The 19,382-nt window shown below is 39.4% G+C and overlaps 2 protein-coding genes across 2 annotated transcripts in view; both read right to left on the bottom strand.

The window, feature by feature from the left end:
• Positions 1–19,382, bottom strand: part of LOC133617766 (cilia- and flagella-associated protein 47-like) — a 165,910-nt gene that overhangs the window by 42,552 nt on the left and 103,976 nt on the right. Inside the window, exons 48-53 of the mRNA XM_061977973.1 lie at positions 19,066–19,201; positions 18,818–18,945; positions 14,992–15,057; positions 14,759–14,902; positions 5,711–5,884; positions 5,494–5,605 (exon numbers count right to left, since the gene is read on the bottom strand). Coding sequence (XP_061833957.1) covers positions 5,494–5,605; positions 5,711–5,884; positions 14,759–14,902; positions 14,992–15,057; positions 18,818–18,945; positions 19,066–19,201 — 760 coding nt within the window. The remainder of the gene's footprint in view (positions 1–5,493; positions 5,606–5,710; positions 5,885–14,758; positions 14,903–14,991; positions 15,058–18,817; positions 18,946–19,065; positions 19,202–19,382) is intronic.
• LOC133617774 (E3 SUMO-protein ligase ZBED1-like) lies at positions 44–4,087 on the bottom strand. Its single transcript, XM_061977986.2, has 2 exons — positions 2,822–4,087; positions 44–1,933 (listed from the first exon to the last, which is right to left on the bottom strand). The coding sequence occupies exon 2, from the start codon at positions 1,776–1,778 to the stop codon at positions 282–284; it is 1,497 nt and encodes a 498-aa protein (XP_061833970.1). The 5' UTR covers positions 1,779–1,933; positions 2,822–4,087; the 3' UTR covers positions 44–281.

The following is a 19,382-nucleotide window of genomic DNA, read 5'->3' as shown; positions in this document are numbered from 1 at the left end:
TTTTACCGATTATTTTTTTTTTATTTAAAATGAAGATGAAAAAAATAAATTTAGGCCAGTTTTTTCAAAAGGCATGGCTTTTATTTACAAAAAAAAAAAAAGTATGGCCACTCAGTCAACATTGAAAACATGGCAAAACATTCTGTAACACTGTAAACATTTGTGCCAATCTAAATATTCTGGAGCACTGTAAACATTAAGTATTGCTTTTAAAATGTGCAAAATAAACATCCAGTCCAACACAGTACACTATAACCAATTCTACTCATTCCAGTGAGTGACTAACAGTTGTAATGAAGAAAGGTTAGCATGTCTACATGCTCTGGGGTGAGGCTGGTTCTTTTCTTGTTTACAATATTCCCAGCAGCTGAAAATAGGCGCTCAGAAGGGGTCGATGTGGCTGGAACTGAGAGGTAAGACCGAGCCAGCATTGCCAGATTTGGAAACCTTGCCTGATGTTCTTTCCACCATTTTAATGGGTTTTCATCCTTGGAAATGGGGGATTTTCCAAAATAAGACACTAACTCGTTTCTGACCATTTCAGCATCATTACTGTCATTGTTGTCTTCCTCATTGTTGCTGAGTTCATCTGAATCTGAGCCAAGAAGTGTGTCTAGTAAAGATACAGGCCGCCTGTCAGCATCTGGTCTTTCCACTTGCATTGCTGTGCCCTGTTGAGCGTGTGTCTCCTTTTCTCTTCTTTTCTCCTCCAGAACTATTGCATGCAGCTTGTATTGAACTTTTAAACACTCATCTGCAGTCAGGAATTTCAGCTTCCTGAATCGTGGGTCAAGTGCAGCTGCTAATATGCACACATTTGGTCCATCATCTTTGAATGTGGTCTCGGCTTCCCACCTGGATGTTATCTCACGTGCAGCAGTGACCTGGAAACACTTGATTGATGCATTTTCAAAAGCAGTTTGTGTAGCCTTCCAAAGCCCTTTGACCAGCAGAGGGACAGCGGAAACGGTTACATAAGATTCTCCACTCAGGTACACAGTTGCACATTCAAAAGGTTTCAGAACTTGTTCAAGTTCTTCAAGCAAGCTCCACTGGTCAGCCTTAAGATCCAGAAAATGCTTCCCTCTTTGAGTGACCTCCGGATCTGACAGAGTTGCTGTTATTGGCCACCTCTGCTCAAGCAGGCGACTAATCATGTAAAAGGAACTGTTCCATCTCACAGACACATCTTGTATGAGGCTGTGGTCTGGAGAACCCATTTGTTTTTGCTTAACCTTTAGTTTTGTACTGGATAGCTCACTTTTTCTGAAGTGCTCGACCAAACTTCTTGCTGCTCCTAAAGCTCTGCTGATGTGGTTGTCCTTTAGAGCATGGTTAACTACAAGCTGTAGAGTATGGCCAACACATCTGAGGGATGAAACACCATGTCTTTCCTCAAGAACTCTTAAAGCTGCAACAACATTTGCAGCATTGTCATGTACAATGACTTGTACTAGTTTTATGTTTATTTCAAACTTATTGACAACATCCTCAATCCAAGAGGCAATGTTTTCTGCAGTGTGCTTTTCATTGAGGGGCATTGTTGTCAAGTTAATTGAGGCAAGCTCCCACTCATCATTAACAAAGTGAATGGTGACACCAAGGTAAGCTTCAGTGGCCATACTTGTCCATGCATCAGTTGTGAGTGTCAGTTTTCCTTTCACATTTTTCAGGATTGCTTTGACTTCATTCATTTTCTTTGTGTATTTTTGCTCCACAAGCTTAGTGAAGTGGGTTCTTGATGGTAGTGTGTAGCCAGAGTGAAACCGTTTGATCATTTTTTTTAAACCCTTCCCCTTCTACCATATTTAATGGCCTCATGTCTATGACCATCATTTCCAGGACACCATCAGTCAGGTCAGCGGCCACTTGGGGTGTGCATTCAGTCCCATGCCTCTTTGGAAAAAAATCCTGGACACTGCTTTGTCGTTTGCTGCAACATAAGAGACAACAATTAATTTTCATTTTAAATATACCCAAATACAGCTTACTTTAATACAAAAGGTTAATTAAACTACACACATTATCTTGTTAAATTGGTTTAATAACACAACAATGATAGTATGATTAAAGTGAAGTTAATTGTTCGTTTGTACATAGTATATGTAACTGTTAATGTTGTAAAAGGTATTTGCACAACTTATTAACGTTAGCGTTAAAGATAGTATATGTAACTGTTAATGTTGTAAAAGGTATTTGCACAACTTATTAACATTAGCGTTAAAGATAGTATATGTAACTGTTAATGTTGTAAAAGGTATTTGCACAACTTATTAACGTTAGCGTTAAAGATAGTATATGTAACTATTAATGTTGTAAAAGGTATTTGCACAACTTATTAACGTTAGCGTTAAAGATAGTATATGTAACTGTTAATGTTGTAAAAGGTATTTGCACAACTTATTAACGTTAGCGTTAAAGATAGTACATGTAACTGTTAATGTTGTAAAAGGTATTTGCACAACTTATTAACATTAGCGTTAAAGATAGTATATGTAACAGTTAATGTTGTAAAAGGTATTTGCACAACTTATTAACATTAGCGTTAAAGATAGTATATGTAACTGTTAATGTTGTAAAAGGTATTTGCACAACTTATTAACGTTAGCGTTAACGATAGTATATGTATCTGTTAATGTTGTAAAAGGTATTTGCACAACTTATTAACGTTAGCGTTAAAGAGGAGCGCGTCTTTGTAAACACTGAACAGGCACGCCAAACGCGCCTCTCAGAGCAAAACGGTGCTTTAGTTTATGAATTTACAACGCAGATACAAATGACACATTCATGTTTTTGTGTAATGATGACAACGTATACTCACGCGGATGATTGACTCGTTGATGGTGATGGGAAGAACGCTGTCGGATGTTTTCTTTCTAGATGCTCGTTCATAGCCGTTGTGCTGCTGTGATACGCCATTTCCGCTCGACACAGTGTGCATAAAACAACATTATTAGGCCGTTTATTAAAATACTCCCACACTTTTGACGACTTTTGGCGTGTTTTTATCCCCTCGCTCGCATCGTTTGCTCTGCGCTCCGCCATGACAGTGGTGTGACGTAAATATGCGACGCGTCGACGCACAAAAATGACGTCGACGTATTTACGTAACCGATGACGTCGACTATGTCGACGCGTCGTTTCAGCCTTAGTGTGTATCATAACAGACAGCATATGCTGTATGGCTAGCTGTGTACAAACAAAACATGAAATGTGGGTTGATAGTTTACAGATATTGTAGTATGATTGTTCATGTTTTTCAGTCAGTACAGATTGGTGTCCTATCACAATGTTGTGCATTACAAACTCAAACGCGTTTCTTGTTGTCGTAGAAAGAAACTAGCTTATCTCTCGCCGTAGTTAACTTTTATGGCTAATACTGAAGCACGCCGATGTGTTACTACGCTACAAAGACAGTTCCTCAGTGTTCGCTTTTACAATAACAATGTTGATACAGTTTGGTTATTATACAGGTTACGGAACGTAAATGAAGTATAGGTGACGTTTTATGAATGCCTTTTTAAAGGGATTTAGAGGTAGAATTGATTGCTCCCATTTGCTGCATTGCTAGCTACCTAGAACGAGATTATTTTTACATGTTAGAAAGCAAAAAAAACAAACTTTTGTCTTCTTGTCTCTCATGATGATTGTGTACAATAGGCAAAATTTCCAAAAAAGTGCGGTTCCCCTTTAAAGGGAAATAAATGTGATCTCTGAAATGCGTACAAATTATATCCAAAGCAGGACAGACATACAATACTAGTAGCTCATGAAAAACCAAATGTTTTGGTTATTTTCATTGTAAGTGGGCAAAATCATCTACAGCAGTGGTCCCCAACCTTTTTGTAGCTGCGGAACGATCAACGCTTGGGGGGGGGGTTATGGTATTTTTTTTTTGTTATAAAGAAATACAATCATGTGTGCTTACGGACTGTATCCCTGCAGACTGTATTGATCTATATTGATATATAATGTAGGAACCAGAAATATTAATAACAAAAAGAAACAACTATTTTGTGCGAATGAGTGTAAATGGGGGAGGGAGGTTTTTTGGGTTGGTGCACTAATTGTAAGTGTATCTTGTGTTTTTTTGTTGATTTAAAAAAAAAAAAATTTAAAATTAAAAAAAAATATATATATATATATATATACGGTATATGAAAATTTAAAAAAAAATTAAATTTCTTGTGCGGCCCGGTACCAATCGATCCACGGACCGGTACCGGGCCGCGGCCCGGTGGTTGGGGACCACTGATCTACAGTGTATATTAGAAAATAATCTCATGGAAATGACTGCTCTTATTTGATTATTATATAAGGACATTTACATTTTTCTGATGTCAGATTTGGGACACTGAATGCTCATGGGAGATATTGAGTTTGCTCACACACATGAAAATAGAATACCCCCTTACGGCCCCTTTCAATGTCTACCTATTTCTGAGGTCTCAAGGTTGACAAGTATGGACACTCTAAAATCGTATTTGTGTTTGTGTGTATGAAATTTTCGTACAGATCCTTTGGTTTGTTAGTTTCATTACAGCGTATATTTTCCCACACAGTGGCCTAAACATTTTAAGTGTGTATTCGGCGTCCCCAAGCCTGGGGAGTGTGCCTTACAGCGGATGAAAAAGTGAGCCATTCGGTGTGGAAGCAGAGATGGAGGTGCATGACAAGAGTACAGCCCAGCCATTGGCGAGCGGGAGTCATGGTTAGTGATGATGCCAAAGAGAAGCTTGTGCCTAAAACTTTTAAACGCTTCACTTTCCTATATTTAAATATGTAAACAGACACAAACAAGTGGTTAAGAAGAACGCAGTGTGCCGTCATTAGTCAGATAAGCTGCAACTTTTAATACTGCACTTTAGCCCATGAGGATCTTTACTAAAATAACAATTCTTACTTTTGTACTTTCCTAAAAATAAACAATTTAAACCTGTAAAGTGCAGGCGAGGGGAATTTTAGCTTACAGCTTATTTCCTATTGGCCCGCTGCTTAATCTACAAAAGATATTGGTTTTAATGAGAAATCTGATGAGATATTGCACATATTTTCTTTGCCACGTATACCACAAAGCTAATATAGCTTATAATACAGTATATTGACTTATGTTAGATTGGTTTTAGCATCTTTAATATGAATCAAAGTGTCCGCCACATCCCTCCATATGCTTTACATATATGTTACGTTTTTTATTAGAGAAGTGTATTTATTGGATAATTAAAAAATAATTTAACACAAAAGCTAAGAAGTTTTATGTTTCATCTTTTCTTTTCTCTTACGGTACCCAAAATGAACCAAACCATGAGCTTCGAGGTACATAACAAACAGAACCGTGATCATAGCGTACCATAACACCCTGAAAATGAATGCATTAGAATTTTTAAATGGCTTTAAAATGTGCTTTAATGGGGAAAAAAATAGCTTTTTAACGAAAATGTGGTTTGAAATTGAATCCTACTAAAATGTACTAAGAAAGGCAAAAAAAAATACCTGATTGATGTCCTCGTTTCCGTGGGGACACAGCCATGATGTACACACTGCTTTGACCAGGTTTAACCTCCAGGGATGAATTGCCACTTATAATTGCTATGTCTGTTACTACCTGCGCACAGGGACACACATACAAACGCTTATGTAATTACGCTTACCTGTGTGTGTGTGTGGCAGCTTTTTGCTTGTGCACTCAACTGATGGCAATATTGCTCACCTGAAGTGTCTGTTTCATTTGACTGTAGTTGGGGACGCTCAGTTGTGTCTCGGTGGTCTTTCCCACGGGGCAGTGTAGTACCACATGATCCACAGGCAGGGGGCGCTCACCCACTCCACGAAGAGTAAACACTTGCTGGATCCCATTATGTTCATTATGAAAGGACAGCTTGCCCTGCCAGAGTCAATAAAAAACTTGCTGATATAAGTGCGTTTGACAGAGATTGAATTGAATTTCAGTTCATTTCAATACAGTTTGAACAACTTAAGAAGGATACGTCATGTACGTAGATCACATCAACAAAACCTTGTTAAAGGGCAAACCTTTAGCGAAGGTGGAACCCGTTTACGTCGACGCTCCTTGACTGATTTCGACATAAGCGACTGCTGACAAAATGCAAATCAAAACAAAAAACTAGCCAATGCACATTTACATATTTACTTGTGACTTCGTACAAAAAACTAGCCAATGCACATTTACAAACCCCATTTCCATATGAGTTGGGAAATTGTGTTAGATGTAAATATAAACGGAATACAATGATTTGCAAATCCTTTTCAACCCATATTCAGTTGAATATGCTACAAAGACAACATATTTGATGTTCAAACTGATAAACATTTTTTTTTTTGCAAGTAATCATTAACTTTAGAATTTGATGCCAGCAACACGTGACAAAGAAGTTGGGAAAGGTGGCAAAAAATACTGATAAAGTTGAGGAATGCTCATCAAACACTTATTTGGAACATCCCACAGGTGAACAGGCAAATTGGGAACAGGTGGGTGCCATGATTGGGTATAAAAGTAGATTCCATGAAATGCTCAGTCATTCACAAACAAGGATGGGGCGAGGGTCACCGCTTTGTCAACAAATGCGTGAGCAAATTGTTGAACAGTTTAAGAAAATCCTTTCTCAACCAGCTATTGCAAGGAATTTAGGGATTTCACCATCTACGGTCCGTAATATCATCAAAAGTTTCAGAGAATCTGGAGAAATCACTGCACGTAAGCAGCTAAGCCCGTGACCTTCGATCCCTCAGGCTGTATTGCATCAACAAGCGACATCAGTGTATAAAGGATATCACCACATGGGCTCAGGAACACTTCAGAAACCCACTGTCAGTAACTACAGTTGGTCGCTACATCTGTAAGTGCAAGTTAAAACTCTCCTGTGCAAGGCAAAAACCATTTATCAACAACACCCAGAAACACCGTCGGCTTCGCTGGGCCTGAGCTCATCTAAGATGGACTGATACAAAGTGGAAAAGTGTTCTGTGGTCTGACGAGTCCACATTTCAAATTGTATTTGGAAACTGTGGACGTCGTGTCCTCCGGACCAAAGAGGAAAAGAACCATCCGGATTGTTATAGGCGCAAAGTTGAAAAGCCAGCATCTGTGATGGTATGGGGGTGTATTAGTGCCCAAGACATGGGTAATTGTGAAGGCGCCATTAATGCTGAAAAGTACATACAGGTTTTGGAGCAACATATGTTGCCATCCAAGCAACGTTACCATGGATGCCCCTGCTTATTTCAGCAAGACAATGCCAAGCCACGTGTTACATCAACGTGACTTCATAGTAAAAGATTGCAGGTACTAGACGGGCCTGCCTGTAGTCCAGACCTGTCTCCCATTGAAAATGTGTGTCGCATTATGAAGCCTAAAATACCACAACGGAGACCCCCGGACTGTTGAACAACTTAAGCTGTACATCAAGCAAGAATGGGAAAGAATTCCACCTGAGAAGCTTAAAAAATGTGTCTCCTCAGTTCCCAAACGTTTACTGAGTGTTGTTAAAAGGAAAGGCCATGTAACACAGTGGTGAACATGCCCTTTCCCAACTACTTTGACACGTGTTGCAGCCATGAAATTCTAAGTTAATTATTATTTGCAAAGAAAAAATAAAGTTTATGAGTTTGAACATCAAATATCTTGTCTTTGTAGTGCATTCGATTGAATATGGGTTGAAAATGATTTGCAAATCATTGTATTCCGTTTATATTTACATCTAACATAATTTCCCAACTCATATGGAAACGGGGTTTGTACATATTTACTTGTGACTTTGTCCAGAGTCATACAAATGAATGACTATAAAGAATGTTTCAACCTATGGCAGCTTCTTAACATGGTGTTCCTCTATTTGTGCACATTGTGATTTAGATTCTGGTATTGTCATATTTGATTATACTCTTATCCAATAGAGCTGCAAATCTTTCTTCTGGTGGCTAACAATCAAATCAAATAAAGACTAAAATTAAACATTATTAAAAAGTGTAAATGAAGTAAATATATTTAAATGACATCGTGGGGTCTTTGGAATCTCTGATATCGCAGCTGTTAAGTGTATTAATGTTTCAGCTGTTTAGTTTTATTTCTGGGATGCTTCACAGGCGTCTTTCGCTGGGGGAAGTGATTCAGTGTGTCTCGAGTGATTTTCTATCGTGTCTTTGCGTCCATGATTGACAGTTTTGCCCGCCTCTGGTTGGACATACTGTACACACCATGCGTTGGCTGTCATTAAAGTTAAGTGAGTTGAGTTATTCCGTATTTTTTTTACTCTGCTTAATCTAAAAATAAAACTGGACGACCACAATTTATACTCTGGATTTTTTGAGTGCTTTTAAAATATAGATAATTGCTATATAAAATGTTTTGTGTAATGTCTGTTATCTCTTTTTTTCTCTCTACGAAATGGCAAAATAACTGGTCCATAATTTTTTGCCATGGATAGCTTCAAGTTCACAAGTTCACGATCATTTGGAAAGACATGACGGATGTTTGTTTTTTTTATGCATTCTAACTAGAGATGTCCGATAATGGCTTTTTTGCCGATATCCAATATTCCGATATTGTCCAACTCTTAATTACCGATTCCGATATCAACCGATACCAATATATACAGTTGTGGAATTAACACATTATTGTGCCTAATTTTGTTGTGATGCCCCGCTGGATGCATTAAACAATGTAACAAGGTTTTCCAAAATAAATCAACTCAAGTTATGGAATAAAATACTCAATGGGAAGAAGTCGGTAGAACTCCAGATATGTTTTGCCCAAAATCCATCACAACCTCCTGCACTGATGTTGGGGGGACAGGAGGTCCCTGTCGTGGAAACAACAAAGTACCTGGGTTACCACCTCGATCAAAGCCTGACTGGAGATGTGCACATCGAGAAGGCAATAAAAACCGCCTCCAAGCGGCTGCACTACCTCACAGTCATGGCGAGACATGGACTACCTGCAGACGACCTTGTTACCATCTACACCACTCTCATCAGGCCGTGTCTGGAATATAGTTCAGTGCTCTTAGTGGGCTGCTCCAAAAAACAACAGGCAGAGCTGGAGCGAGTCCAGAAACGTGCCTGTAAAATCATTACGAGGAGAGCTGGAAACATCTCACAACCCCTACCATCACTCCAGACCAGGAGAGAGGAGGCTGCAGTGAAGCTGGTCAGGGATATGCATGATGAGCAACACCCTCTGCATGACCTGCTACCTCCAACACGAGGCAGCCGCACTGCCAGGACATTGAGGTACCAACATAAGCTGGCTGAACCCGAGCCCAAAGCCAAGACAAAGCAACTTAAAAACTCTGCCCTGCATACTGCAATTAAGCTGTATAATGACACTAACTAAATAAGTAACACAGTCATATACCTAGAATGCTCATAGTTTCCATGCTGATGTTGCCCTGAAAATGTTTTTTTTATATAAAATACTGTCTGTTCTTTTTATTTTATTTTTTTTTGTTTGTTTGATATTCATTGTAAAGTTGAGCTGCTCTTTCAGTGGGGCCCTGGCTCCACTGCAAGCATGAATTAATAAAGTCAAGTCAAGTCAAAATGCCAACAAGGCACTGCCATTTTCATTATTGAAGTTACAAAGTGCATTATTTTTTTTAACATGCTTCAAAACAGCAGCTTGGAATTTGGGACATGCTCTCCCTGAGAGAGCATGAGGAGGTTGGGGGGGGGGGCTGTGTATGGGGTAGCGGGGGTGTATATTGTAGCGTCCCGGAAGAGTTAGTGCTGCAAGGGGTTCTGGGTATTTGTTCTGTTGTGTTTATGTTGTGTTACGGTGCGTATGTTCTCCCCAAATGTGTTTGTCATTCTTGTTTGGTGTGGGTTCACAGTGTGGCGCATATTTGTAACAGTGTTAAAGTTGTTTATACGGCCACCCTCAGTGTGACTTGTATGTCTGTTGATCAAGTATGAATTGCATTCACTTGTGTGACTAGGCCGGCATGCAAATGCAGTGCCTTTAAGGTTTATTGGCGCTCTGTACTTTGCCCTATGTCCGTACACAGCGGTGTTTTAAAAAGTCAGAAATGTTACTTTTTGAAACCGATACCGATAATTTTGAAACCGATACCGATATTTTTGGCCGATAAATGATAAAAGAAATATCGGGAAATATAGGTATCGGTTTCAAAATTATCGGTATCGGTTTCAAAAAGTAACATTCAGATATTATCGGACATCTGTAATTCTAACTCATAAATAAAAAGCCTGCTTACAGTGTAGCCAATGGGAGGTCCTCTATTACGCCCATAAAACTTTCAAAAATCACCAACAATTTTACATTTACACTTTGTGATTTGAATATTAACTAAGTACTAATGATATGGTTATGGTTACTCTCCCAACGGCGTGGCACGGTTGGGAGAGTGGCCGTGCCAGCAACCTGAGGGTTCCTGGTTCAATCCCCACCTTCTACCAACCACGTCACGTCCGTTGTTTCCTTGAGCAAGACACTTCACCCTTGCTCCTGATGGGTCGTGGTTAGGGCCTTGCATGGCAGCTCCCGCCATCAGTGTGTGAATGTGTGTGTGAATGGGTGAATGTGGAAATAGTGTCAAAGGGCGTTGCGTACCTTGAAGGTAGAAAAGCGCTATACAAGTATAACCCATTTACCATTTATTTTAGGCTCTTACACAGACAAACTATTTATAGCAGCGCAGTGATCACAACATTGCGTGCCTACATTGGCATCGAGTGGTACGCTGCTTCCTTGCTCGTGGAAGTTTATTGTAAATCATAAATCATGCCTCTCACCTGGATAGTAGAAGGATGAGTACGTAATCCGACAAGTTGGTACACTTTGACAGCCAATTTAGACCCGGGAATGGCGAGAACGCTTGGTTCCACCACCCCTTTTCTTCGCGAGGAATAAGAGTCATTTTTTCCATCCAAACGAAAATATACCAAGATTCTATCAATTGGCATCCTAATGACAGCAGACATTGCAAAGTAAGTGATGTGTTATCATGTTTGTTGGCTCTCATAAAGTCTGCAGTGAGTAATAATCAGTGATGTTGTTAAAAAAAAGTGAATGTTGTGATGCATTTTTTAAATGAATGCATTGCATTTACTTAAAATTTGGAAAATACGTAAATATTAAATATCTTAATCTAAATGTGCCTGTTATTACATTACATATATTGTTACAGCATGTATACAACAACTTAATGGGTTAGGATTTTTTTTAAGGAATAGTGTGACTTCCATATGCTCCATTGTAAGCAAACTTTTGATCACATGTATTAACCATTTAGAATGCCTAAAAAAACAAAAACACATGTGTACTTGTCTTACACAAGGATTGTGAATGATGGCCAACATTTTTTTTTTTTTAATTGCAGTTCCCCTTTAAAAGCATTTATGTCACTGCATGTCGCACATCTGTCTTATTGTGTGCATTCCAAGATTAGATGAAAACAATACATTTTGTACCTTTTTAGTGTTTTCTCACAGCCTGAAGCAGACTGGGAGGAGCTCCTACCCCCTTTGGCTGAGAGCTTGACTTAATGTCTAATTAAGTACGTCCACCTTGCTGTGAAGTCTCGATGCAGCCAGACTGCAAAACCCCCACAAAAGGATACAAAACTGTGTGCAAGCTCACGCCAAAATGCATGAACCTTTTGATTTGATGCTTTGGCATTGTTTAACACAGGGGTAGGGAACCTATGGCTCTAGAGCCAGATGTGGCTCTTTTGATGACTGCATCTGGCTCTCAGATAAATCTTAGCTGACATTGCTTAACAGGATAAGTAATGAATAATTCAGCTGGTAATCACAGTGTTAAAAATTACGTTCAAAATATAAAACATTCTCATGCATTTTAATCCATCCATCCGTTTTCTACCGCACCTGTTCAAGAAGTCGCATTAATGGTAAGAAGTATTTTATTTATTATTGGTTAGCTTCAGAATAACAATGTTATTAAAAAGAATAAGAGACTTATTGTACTCAAAAAATGTTGGTCTTACTTAAAAATGCACACATCTAGTTGTATTCAGTGTTAAAAAATATTATGTGGCTCTCACGGAAATACATTTTAAAATATTTGGCTTTCATGGCTCTCTCAGCCAAAAAGGTTACCGACCCCTTGTTTAACACGTGTATCTAACTCTGTAACAACACTAATACAAATTCAATATAGGTCCCCTTTAAAATACTGTGGGTTCATTTGGGGTGTGGCCCTATATAGTCTTTGTGTTTAAACAGAAGCCTGCTTTTAGATAAAAGGTGAGACAATCAAGTGTGAGGTTCAATGCCCTAAAATGTAAATTACCTGGCCAAGAAAGAGTATTCTCAGTGACAATAACAAAGTTGAACATTACAACTCATGTCGGCATAAACCAACTGACTTTTCATAGAAATGAACTATTTTGGTCTCAAATATTCGCCTGTATAAATTTTAGTAATATGAAGAACATGGTTGACCAGAACTTGATGTGGATGTTGCACTACATTTTGGCTTCATCCTGGGGTCTCGCTAGGGTCCGATGTCACTCGCCTATTGTGTGCAGGAATACAGGATATGGGAAGTGGACAAAGGGGTAGGATTGATTAAGCTCTGCTTCTTCCTACTCCCTTTCAGAAATCAAATTATAAACTGTAAACAGGCTTGGTGATGAGCACTGCCTGGTTTCCTCCAAACATGATACCTGGCATTCATGCCAAAGAGTTCAATCTTTGTCTCATTAGACAAGACCATTTTCAGGTGTATTTTGGCAAACTTTTACGAAGGAATGGCTTCCGTCTGGCCACTCTACCATACAGTGGTGGATTGCTGCAGGGATGGTTGTCCTTCTGGAAGGTTCTACTCTCCCCACAGAGGAATGCTGTCGCTCTGACAGAGTGACCATTGGGTTCTTGGTCACCTCCCCGACTAGACTAAAATGAAAGCAGCAATGTACAGAGACATCCCGGATGAAAACCTATGCTTCCCATCCAATCTGATGGAGCTTGAGAGGTGCTGCAAAGACAAATGGGTGAAACTGCCTAAAGATAGGTATGCCAAGCTTGTGGCATCATGTTAAAAAGACTTAGGGTATTGTGTGTAGAATTTTGAGGACAAAAACTAATTTATGAAATTTTGGAATAAGGCTGTAACGCAGGGTTAGGGAACCTATGGCTCTTGAGCCAGATGTGGCTCTTTTGATGACTGCATCTGGCTCTCAGATAAATCTTAGCTGACATTGCTTAACACGATAAGTAATGATTAATTCTGCTGGTAATCACAGTGTTAAAAATAACGTTCAAAATATAAAACATTCTCATGCATTTTAATCCATCCATCCGTTTTCTACTGAACCTGTTCAAGAAGTCGCATTAATGGTAAGAAGTATTTTATTTATTATTGATTAGCTTCAGAATAAATATGTTATTAAAAATAATAAGAGACTTATTATACTCTAAAATGTTGATCTTACTTAAAAATGCACACATTTAGTTATATTCAGTGTTAAAAAATATTATATGGCTCTCACGGAAATACATTTTAAAATATTTGGCTTTATGGCTCTCTTATCCAAAAAGGTTCCCGACCCCTGCTGTAACGTAAGAAAATGTTGAAAAAGTGAAGCCCTGTGAATACTTTTTGGATGTCGACATAAACAGGTTGAACTGTATTCCAAGAAAATTAAAGACTGGCCAAGGAACTGACATAAAAAAGACACAAAGACTCTCTATTTTATGCTGCTGATGTCATATGTAATGTCATCTGGTGTAACACCTTCCCTTCCTACCTTCACAAATTAGAATCCATGCAAAAGAAAATCATACGGGCCCTGTCATGGTCCACGTTTAATGCCCCCACTCGACATCTATTCTATAATTATCATCTCTTAAGACTGACAGAGTTCAATATTTATCAAAATGCTTGTTTAACCTATCAAGCCATCCACAGGCTGAATCTTAGGCTCTGTAGCTTGGTTCCTATCTACCACCCCCAGCATGCCCACAACACTCGTAACTTAGATCTGATATCAGGTAAACATCGTTTACTGGCTTGTACCGCTCGAAGTGTTGTATGCAGGGGACCAAATATTTGGAACCGGCTTAATGAGAGCCTCAAGATGCTGTATCCATTCTCCAACTTCAAAAAGAAACTGAAAACTTACCTATTAACTACGGTACCTATCTCTAATGCCTCATGTGGGGTAGACTACTGTTGGGTTTTGCATGGTTGAATGAATGTATGTATGTATGTGTCTGCTTGCTTTAGTACTATTATCTTGTGTTTATCATTTAGCGTTGTTGTTGTTTGTTGTTGTTGTGCTTGCTACCATGTTTCATCATTCCATGTATATACTGTCCTCTGGACCCCCTGTCAAAAGCTTCTTCTAGCTTATTTGGGGGACCCTTTCATGTACCAACATCTTTAAATGATGATATTCACTACTATTTTAATTGTTATATGGTATTGTGAATAAACTAAACTTAAACTTAAACATATACTGTATATACTGTAATATTGTACATGGTCATTGGTATATATCGTATATATATGTTATAGACATAATATAATATATCTGTATGTATATCATTCTGTACACATATTATGTATATATTCGTATATATGTTAGATTTTTTTATCGCTATATTAGTCTATTTATACCTGCATTGGCCTTTCCATCCTTACACTTTCCATCATTGTAACTGAGCTACTGTGTTGAACAATTTCCCTTGTGGATCATTAAAGTTTGTCTAAGTCTAAGTCTAAATCTAAGTCTAAGAAACAAGAATCAAACATTACCATGACGATGCATTGTGAAGAAGGATGAAATGTCAGAGGGTAACATGTTTTTGTCCCAGCTGGTACAGTCAAAACCTTGGGGCCATGGAAGTCTTTTGCACACAAGTCAACCTGAAGGGTCCAGTCTTGGAGCGTCTCGTTGTGCTGCAATGGATCCATCGTGATGATAACATTCTTTGACATTTCATACAATCTACTAATGCAAATGCAGGGTTACTATGGCAACAACTCACCATAGGTATGTCTTGTGTGACTGAATGCTGAGCAGGCGAACTAAAGTCCAAGTGGACACTTCCTCCCTGTGGGAACAAACGACAACTTTTCTCATGTGAGCACATCAGAAAAGCAAACTTTGTGGACAAGTCACGTGTTCGCACTCGGGTCAGTGCGGTCGTTGCTCAGCAGACATGCTAAGACTAGACTGCATATACTTCTGCCAAAAATGACTAAAGATAAAACAGTGCTAATTTTGTTACCAATAAACATAGGGGTCTCCAAACTTTCTCCACTGAGGACCGCATGTGAAAACTTTTGAAGATTGCAGGGGGTACTATGATAGTCTTCACATTTCAATACCAATCTAAAGATATACTTTGCTATTAATTATTATTTGCGGTATATATCGTACTTTACTTTTTTAATAAGGTTCTATGTGTTAATTAGAATTGTTCTTCCTTGTACTTTGTAAACACTTTGAGTTTGAACAGTCTCCTAAGGTGGATTACTTTAGTACATTATTTGATTTCTTTGCTTAATCCATTCCATAATGTATCCGATAGCGAAGAAAAATCCAGATTTGCCGCACTTTTGTATAAGCCACAGGGTTTAAAGTTTGGGAAAAAAGTAGCAGCTTATAGTAATACTGTAATTGATTTGTATTATTATTATATCATAACAGCGGCACCGACCGTGCTTTAAAAATACTTAAAATTGTATCAAATCATGTGAGCGTGTTTACCCTGCCAAAAGCTGACACCGCAAATGAAAAAAAATAAACTTTACTTCTTGAGATGGCTCCTTCTTCACAATGAAACATGTAAAATACCAACAAATCCAAAGAAAAGGCAATATTGGGGGCGGCGTGGCGAAGTTGGTAGAGTGGCCGTGCCAGCAATCGGAGGGTTGCTGGTTACTGGGGTTCAATCCCCACCTTCTACCATGCTAGTCACGTCCATTGTGTCCTTGGGCAAGACACTTCACCCTTGCTCCTGATGGGTGCTGGTTAGCGCCTTGCATGGCAGCTCCTGCCATCAGTGTGTGAATGTGTGTGTGAATGGGTGAATGTGGAAATACTGTCAAAGCGCTTTGAGTACCTTGAAGGTAGAAAAGCGCTATACAAGTATAACCCATTTATCATTTATTTATTACATCCTCTGTTGTCTGTTGAACTAAAAGCTTTTACAGTGAGGTCTCGCGATGATCTTGAACGTCAAAGTGAGGTGCGACTTCAGATGCATATTTTGTGGCTATAAAAACAAAAATGGACAATGAACATACAAAACCTCAAACCAGTGAAGTTGGCACATAAATAAAAACAGAATACAATGATTTGCAAATCCTTTTCAACCTATATTCAATTGAATAGACTGCAAAGACAAGATACTTAACGTTCCAACTGGTAAACTTTTGTTATTTTTTGCAAATATTAGCTCATTTGGAATTTGATGCCTGCAACATGTTTCAAAAAAGCTGGCACAAGTGGCAAAAAAGACTGAGAAAGTTAAGGAATGCTCATCAAACACTTATTTGGAACATCCCACAGGTGAACAGGCTAATTGAGAACAGGTGGGTGCCATGATTGGGTGTAAAAGCAGCTTCCATGAAATGTTCAGTCATTCACCAACAAGGATGGGGCGAGGGTCACCCCTTTGTGAACAAATGCGTGAGCAAATTGTCGAACAGTTTAAGAACAACATTTGTCAACGAGCTATTGCAAGGAATCAAAAGGTTCAGAGAATCTGGAGAAATCACTGCATGTAAGCGGAAAAGTCGAAAACAAACATTGAATGCCTGTGACCTTCAATCCCACAGGCAGTACTGCATCAAAAAGCGGCATCAGTGTTTAAAGGATATCACCACATGGGCTCAGGAACACTTCAGAAAACCACTGTCAGTAACTACAGTCCGGCGCTACATCTGTAAGTGCAAGTTAAAACTCTACTATGCAAAGCAAAAGCCATTTATCAACAACACCCAGAAACACCGCCGGTTCCGCTGGGCCCGAGCTCATCTAAGATGGACTGATGCACAGTGGAAAAGTGTTCTGTGATCTGACGAGTCCACATTTCAAATTGTTTTTGGAAACTGTGGACGTCGTGTCCTCCGGACCAAAGAGGTAAAGAACAATCCGGACTGTTATAGGCGCAAAGTTCAAAATGGTAGATGCTATTGGGGTGTATTAATGCCCAAGGTGTCATGGCGTGGACTCAAACCTCTGCTGGCAGCGCGCTCGGACACGCCCCTGCTCGCACTGAGCGCAGCACGCCCACGCAGCACGCCCAAGCAGCGACAAGCCTGCAGACGATCTGCAATCAGCCCACCTGGGACTGATGAGGGCGAGCTGCTTAATGGATCAGTGGACCCAAGGATCCGGGCGGGAACTTAATTTTTCTATGGTGAACCTTAAGCCGACAAGCTTTATGGTCTCTCCGTGTTTCCTCCCCGTGCTTGATTTGTCCCGTCTTCTCCCTTCTGCCCGCAGTGTTTTTTCTTCCGTTGACCTGGATCTCGACTGCCTCCCTTGATCCTCGACCCCCGCTCTGGACACGGACTCTGACACCTCTCTCTCTGCCCCACGGACCTCACTTGGATCACAGGGCCCTTTTGCCTAGCCCCTTTGGTTTTGTCTGCTTCCTCATCCAACATCACGGTAATACACAATTAATTACACACATAGTTTAACACCACACACTCTTGGATTTTGGTCACACACTCCATTCTATAGTTTAGTGATTAGTTAGTATTGTTCATTATTAATATTATATATATATATATTGACTATATATATAAATAAATCATTGAACATTACTGCCCTCTGGTGTCTGAGCCGTCAACTCCTTTTTAGCAAACATAACACAAGGCATGGGTAACTTACACACCTGTGAAGGCACCATTCATGCTGAAAAGTACATACAGGTTTTGGAACAACATGCGAGCAACGTCTTTTTCATGGACGCCCCTGCTTATTTCAGCAAGACAATGCCAAGCCACATTCTGCACGTGTTACAACAGCGTGGCTTCGCAGTAAAAGAGTGTGGGTACTAGACTGGCCTGCCTGTAGTCCAGACCCGTCTCCCATTGAAAATGAGTGGCGCATTATGAAGCCTAAAATATGACAACGGAGAACCCGGACTGTTGAACAACTTAAGCTGTACATCAAGCAAGAATGGGAAATAATTCCACCTGAAAAGCTTTAAAAATTGGTCTCCTCAGTTCCCAAACGTTTACTGAGTGTTGTTAAAAGGAAAGGCCATGTAACACAGTGGTAAAAATGCCCCTGTGCCAACTTTTTTGCAATGTGTTGCTGCCATTAAATCTTAGTTTAATGATTATTTGCAAAAAAACATATGTTTCTCAGTTCAAACATTAAATATCTTGTCTTTGCAGTCTATTCAATTGAATATAAGTTGAAAAGGATTTGCAAATCATTGTATTCTGTTTTTATTTACGATTTACACAACGTGCCAACTTCACTGGTTTTGGGTTTTGTAGGTACAGTATATTAAGAATTAATTATCACAAAATGCAAAATAAGAGGGACATGTCCCCTGCACTCTTTCAAAAGTTTTTGTCCTTTGCATTTTTTGCCGTCCAAGAATATGTTAACGCTATTGAATGGAGGCGAGTCAAACACTTGTGCCAAACGGAAAACCGCAGCTCAAACTGAAGCTTGTCCCTTTAAACTGCCCACAAGCTGCAGGGCGCAAATGATCCCCTGGCTGCACTTTTGACACCCTTAGGCTCATTATTTGACATTTAAAGTGTGTTCACATAGATTCAAGGAGGTGATTAAATATTCGTTTGAGATATTAAATAGGTCCAGATTAAGTCAAGATGTACCGGTGAAGCAACCAGCGCCTCCATCTGGTAAACTCTGGTATCGAAGCAGGAACTCAGAACCATCTTACACATAAACTGACCAACGGAGTCTGCTTTGAAACGCAAGGGGAGTTGCACACAATCATGATCTAAAATAGACAAAGTCACAAATCAAAACATGTCTAATACTTGAATTATTTTACATATAAAACGTGTAACGACATTGTACATTATTTTATTGCAAATATGATTTTGGGCAGTGTGCATACCTTCAGGATTCTTCCATATGTTGACATCTTTCTTTATAGGAATAGTAACAGAGCTGGGGACAGTGAAGTACTGAGGCAAAGAAACCTCCACACTGTACTCGACCCCTTTTCTGTGGTCAACACCCCTGAGTTGGACCTAACAGATGGTAAGGCATGAGGTCAATCCACACAAAAATCCACACTTTTCTTTCCATTTACACATACGCTATGTACAGTAGTGCTTCAGTACCAAATGTTTGGACACACTTCTTCAATCAATAGCATGCTGGAGAAGGTCCAAACTTCTAACCGGTACAGTATACAGCATATACAGTATA

This window comes from Nerophis lumbriciformis, linkage group LG01, assembly GCF_033978685.3.
Source record: "Nerophis lumbriciformis linkage group LG01, RoL_Nlum_v2.1, whole genome shotgun sequence".
In the NCBI taxonomy this organism is placed as follows: Eukaryota; Metazoa; Chordata; class Actinopteri; order Syngnathiformes; family Syngnathidae; genus Nerophis; species Nerophis lumbriciformis.
Note: the sequence above shows the minus strand (reverse complement) of the source record. Positions and strands in the feature narration are given on the sequence as shown.

Bases quoted from the DNA above. Each gene is read 5' to 3' on its own strand.
- LOC133617774 (XM_061977986.2), bottom strand. From the start codon at position 1,778: ATGATCAAACGGTTTCACTCTGGCTACACACTACCATCAAGAACCCAC.